The 6,000-nt window shown below is 34.9% G+C and overlaps 1 protein-coding gene across 6 annotated transcripts in view; it reads right to left on the reverse strand.

The window, feature by feature from the left end:
- Positions 1-5,490, reverse strand: part of SCN10A (sodium voltage-gated channel alpha subunit 10) — a 99,032-nt gene extending 93,542 nt beyond the window's left edge. For all 6 annotated transcript variants that reach the window (XR_014232869.1, XR_014232870.1, XR_014232871.1 and 3 more), the window contains exon 1: positions 5,416-5,490. Coding sequence is in view for 2 of the 6 variants with exons in the window: in XM_082348294.1 (XP_082204420.1) it covers positions 5,416-5,447 (32 nt within the window). In the remaining 4 variants the exon portion in view is untranslated. The remainder of the gene's footprint in view (positions 1-5,415) is intronic.
- Positions 5,491-6,000: the final 510 nt, after the last annotated feature.

Raw genomic sequence — 6,000 nt, forward strand, 5'->3', positions numbered from 1 at the left:
ATTGGTCAATTTGTACAGTTATTTTTCAGGGAATATAGTTTGAAAGATATTAATTAGATCTATCTTACTATGTTACTCCAGTTATCTGTATCTTTACTTACTTTTTTATACATTTGATCTGTCATAGGGCTGAAAGAAATTAATTACATTTCACTATCCCTACAATATTCTTGTCTATTTTTGTCTATTTTATTCTTGTCTTGTATATAATTTTTGGTTTATAAACACTGTTGCCACATTATTTGTTGCAAAAATATACATTACTGTTTATGGATTATTTAGCATTACAAAGTGTCATTTTTGTCCTGTTTAATAATTTTTGGCCTAAATTCTACCTTCTCTGATGTTAAGATCATGCCTCCTGCTCTGTTTGTCTTTGCCTATATCCTTGCTCATTCTTTAATTTTGACCTTTCTGTATCACTTTGAGTGGTATATTTTTTAGTCAACGTAGAGTTCAATACTGCTTTGTTATATAACATGACTTTTTTTTTAAACAGATGAGTCAAATCCATTTATATTTATTGACATGATAGATTTATTTGGTCTTTGTTTATATTACTTTGTGTTATGTTTTTTAAAATTTATTTATTTATTTTTGGCTGCATTGGCTCTTCATTGCTGCGTGCAGGCTTTCTCTAGTTGTGGCAAGCGGGAGCTACTCTTCGTTGCGGTGCACGGGCTTCTCATTGCGGTGGCTTCTCTTGTTGCGGAGCACGGGCTCTAGGCAAGCGGGCTTCAGTAGTTGCGGCTCGCGGGCTCTAGAGCGCAGGCTCAGTAGCTGTGGCGCACGAGCTTATAGTTGCTCCGTGGCATGTGGGATCTTCTCAGATGAGGGTTCGAACCTGTGTCTCCTGCATTGGCAGGCGGATTCTTAACCACTGTGCCACCAGGGAAGTCCTTGTGTTATGTTTTTAATAGTTTTTAAAATATTTCATTGTCTGATATTTTTTATTTGCTTTATTTTTTTCTGTATGATTCTGAATTTAGAAGAGTTTTTATTTTAGTTCTGGTATTGCCTTAAAATATACATTTATAATTATAATCAAAACCATGTAATACATTGCCTTTACTATGCTATCTCTTTAAATAATATCTCTTATTTCCATTAATTCTCTTTCCTTTTCCCTCTGTTTTATCCATCATCTGATTGTATTAATAATATCTTTTTCCTGCTTACCTTTGTACTGTTAAATGTAATTATTTTTCATTCCTTGATGTATCAACTTTAAAGAATACTCTTTAATTTCTTGCTACTATAGAAGAGACAATAAGTGAACATCCTCTGCTCCCATGCTCTTCCCTCTTTCTAGTCCCAGTTTTTGCTATTTGTACCATGTCAACATTTTCAGGGCCTCTGGAGTTTTAGGGGGTAAAATGCCTTGATCCTCATTTTTATCCCTCTCTGCAGGCACTGTCATTTAACAAGCCCCCGTCTGCTGAGTCATTTACCGTCCTCTACCCAATTTCGGTCTTCTGAGATTGTTTTGACATCTTTTGTCCTCTGTGCTTTCCTTTCTACTTCTCTTTGTTCTTGTATATTTATACTGTTCTTATTCCCATGCTGTCATTTCATTGGCATTTTGAGAGGGTTGGGGTAAAACATATTCATGCTATCTTCCATATTTAACCAGAATCCCCAAATAACTCTTACTTTTGATAGAAAATGTTTTGCATTAGAAGTTAAAAAGGATAGAAATTTTACATGCTATATCATCTTAGTATATATATGTGTGTGTGTATATATATATATAGAGAGAGAGAGAGAGAGAATAAACTACAATTCTAACAGCAATTTATCTACATAGTTACTGTCTTCTGACATATTTTTCAGTATTCTGTATTTAATGCAATGGTCATTTATTTTAAATTTACTTTGTTTTAAAGCTTTTCATTATGATATGTAACATACATAATGAAAATACACATGAAACAAAAATCAGTTGTAAAATGAATGCTTGTGTATTTGTCAGCTTAGGCTGCCATAACAAAATACCATAGATTGAGTAGTTAAACAACAAATATTTATTTTCTCACAGTTCTAGGGGCTGGTGCCAGTGTGGTCAGGTTCTGGTGAGAGCCCTCTTCCTGGCTTGCTAACAGCTATTTCTGGCTGTGTCCTCACATGGTAGAGAGAGAGTTCTGGTGTCCACTCCTCTCTTATAAAGGTATCAGGTCTACTGGGTCACAGCTCTGCCCTTATGACCTTATTTAACCTTTATCACTTCCTTAAAGGCCCTTTCTCCTGTACAGTCACATGGGGGGCAATTAGGGCTTCAACACATGAATTTGGGGGGACACTATTCAGTCCAGAGTAGCTGTGTGACAACTAGTCATGTCACAAAATGGAACATTTTGAACACCCATAACCTCCTGCCCTAGAGGTTACTACTATCCTAATTTTTGGTATTTTTTTCTTGCCTTTTTAATTTATATTTTTACCTCCTGAGTATGCATTCCTAAACAAAATAGTTAAGTTTTGCTTGTTTTTGAATTTTCATATAAATGGAATTATATTTTTGTAATCTTTTGTGTCTGGCTTTTTTTGTTCAATATTATGTTCTTAAGACTCATTCTTGGTGTTGTGTGGAGGTATAGTTTATTCATATTCATTGCTATACATTATCCCCCTTTAAGAATATAACAGATATTTAATATATTCAAAAATGTATGGACATTTTGGTTGTTTCCCATTTTTGACTTTTATGGGGAATGTTCATGAACTTTTTGGAGCTGTATCCTGGTGCCCATAAGTACATATTTCTGTTGAGTGTATGTACCTAACAGTAAAATTAAAAGATCACAGTGCATGTGTGTTTTCACCTTTATTTGATAATATTCACTGCTTTCCAAAGAGGTTGTACAAATTTACATTCCCACCAGCAAGATATGAGTTTCTGTTGCTCCATATCTTTCTCAATATTTGGTACTGTCACGATTTAGAATTTTCCTCATCTGATGAGGGTATAATAATCTCTCAGTGTGATTTTATTCACATCTCCTTGATTAAGAAAAAGGTTAAGAATATTTTCCTATGTTTATTGACTATTTGGATTTCTACTTTTATGAAATATCTATTTAATTTTTTGCTCGTTTTCCAGTTGGTTGCTCTGACACATTTCTAATCGATTTGTAGGGGCTCATTATTCCGGATGTAAACACTTTTGAGGTATATGTGTTGCAAATATCTTCTACTCAGTAGGCTTACTTTTTCACTCTCATAAAGTTGTCTTCTGATGAACAGAAATTCTTAATTTTAACATCCTAAAATGTATCAGTGTTTTCCTCTGTGGTTAGTGCTTCTTATATCATATGTAATAAATCTTTCCCTAACCTGAGGTCATGAGACTTCTCTGTGGTTTTTGTTGTTTTTGCTTTTTTAGTTTTTTTTTTTTTAAACCTTCAAAAAGCTTGATGTCTTTGTCTTTCACAAAGAAATTTAGATCTTAATCCACCTAGAACTGATTTTTGTGTTTGGTGTAAAGTTGGATGTTCAATGTAATTTTTCTGTTGGGATTCCTAATTCTTCAGCATCATTTACTGAAGACTGCCCTTTCCCTGCTGTTTTGCAGTGCCACTCTTGTCACCAATTCAAGGTCTGTATGTGCATTGGCTTGTTTATGGGCCAACTATTCTGTTCCACTGGTCTGACTAATCTTACGCCAATGGCATACTGTTTCAATCATTAGAGCTTATAGTAAATCTTGATATCCAGTAGAGCACATTATTTTCTCCTACCTTGTTTTTCTGTCTCAAAAGTGTCTTGGCTATAATTGGCTCTTCGCATTTTCATATAAATCTTGGAGTCAGTTTGTCAAGTTATATAAAAAAAGCCTGTTGGGATTTTGATTGGAATCACGTTAAATTTATTAGTCATTTTGGGGAGCCTTACAATATTGTGACTTTGAATCTAAGAATACAATATATCTCTCCATTTATTGGGTTTTCTGTAATATTACTTAATATTTTTATAATTTTCTTTGTAGGGATTTTGCTCATACTTTAATAGTCTTATTTCTAGAAACTTGATATTTTTAACTGCCAGTGTAAATGGTATTCTTAAAAACTATTTTATTTTCTGTTTGTTGCTAGTATATATACAATTGATTTATGTATATTAATTTGTACCTAGCTACTTTTCTATACTCTCTTATTAATTCTAATAGTTTACCTCTAGATTACATTGGCTATTTTATGTACACAATTATATTATCTATAAATCACGGCATCTTTGGTACTTCTTTTCTTATTTTTTTCTTTGAATTTTATTTATTTATTTTTTTATACAGCAGGTTCTTATTACTTATCTATTTTATACATATTTCTTTTCTTATTCTTATACCTTTTATTTCTTTTCCTTGCTTTACTACACTGGCTAGGATCTCCTTTACAAAGCTGAATACAACTGATGTAACAGAGATCTTTGCTGTTTTTCCTTCTGATCTCAAAGAGAAAGCTTGCTGTGTTTCACAATTAAGTATGATGTTTACTCCTTTCTTTAAAGTGGTTACCCTTTATCAGAGTACAGCAATTCCCTTCTACTTCTACTTTTCTAAGAATTTTTAATCATAAACAGATATCAAACTTTATCAAATGACTTTTCAGCATCAATTAATATGACCACTTGATTTTTCTTCTTTAAGTTATTAATAGAAATGGAACATATTTTCTATTGTAGCATGTATTAATTTATAGTCAGCAAAAGACAAAAATTAAAAAGTTGGAAAAAGAGAAAGCTCTACAAAGCTCCTGTTATTATACCAAAAATATGCCCTGCTTGAGCTGGGCAGGGGGCAACCGTCCCAGATGGGTTGGTGAAGAATGTTTTTGGAAAGGCCTCACAGTCTGAAACTACAGAGATTCTATCATTAACCCAGGGAGATAGAATAATCTCAGGAGTTTTATGGTCACTTTGAGGTATACAAGCCAACAGCTTCATTCATGGGTTATTTTCGTAATATGTTCCAGGACCATTTGTTCTTAGTTCTGCATCTCTTTCTCTTTCTGAGTAGGACTTCCCTCAACTGCATTCAGGTGTGCACCTAACAGGTGAGTGTGTGGGGTGGGGGAGGCAGGGGGTTCATCTGCCCTGGCCACCCCAGACCAATGAAATCAGACCCTCTGGGGCTGTGACCCAGGCATCAATATTTTTTAAATCTCCCCAGGGGATTCCAATGGGCAGCCAAGGTTGAGAACCACTCATCTATAGCTCTTTGAAGCTGAATATCATATGTGTGTTTATGAAATGAAGTCCACAGAGAAGATATCTAAGCATTGCAAAGTCAGATAGGCAATAGGATTCTACATTACCCAAATGAGACCCAGCAGGATGAATAAGAGAAAAAAGTCACCCAGTGAAGGAATAGAAGGAGAGGACAGAAAGGAAAGGCACAAGAATGACGGCAAATCTACTCACTCCATTCTCTCTGGAAGTTCGGTTTGGGTCATGCCCACACAATTGACCAAAATAGTGATGGTTATAAATAAACTGAACCACCTGAGAGGCCTGTGTTAAGGAAAAGCTGAGAGTCACCACGTTTTCCTGAGGTCACCTGTGATCACCTTGATGCTGAATTGATTAAATCCATAACTCTTTAGCTGGGATCAACTTTATGTTCTTGTCACATAATAACAGCTGACACTGAGTGCCTACCCTCGGCTGAATACTTCATCCACATTATTTCTAATACAACTAACCTACAGGTGGATATTATTACCTACACTTTGGAGCTAAGCAAACAGGCTGACAAAGCTTAAATATTTTTCCAAGGTCATATAGCTAGTCAACCATGGCGCTGAGATGTGGACTCAGATTGTCTGAAAATAGAACCCTGAGCAAGATGAAAGGACACAGAATCCCTTTTCCAAAATGTCCTTCTGCCCTCACACCTGTATTTCACTATACAATACGGCCTGAAATTTCATCCTGCAAATGTCTCTTTCTTCCTAAAAGACAAGGAGAATGCAGTCGCGCCTCCCTTATCCATGGTTTCATTTTCTG

This window comes from Balaenoptera borealis, assembly GCF_965194805.1.
Source record: "Balaenoptera borealis genome assembly, chromosome: 12".
In the NCBI taxonomy this organism is placed as follows: domain Eukaryota; kingdom Metazoa; phylum Chordata; class Mammalia; order Artiodactyla; family Balaenopteridae; genus Balaenoptera; species Balaenoptera borealis.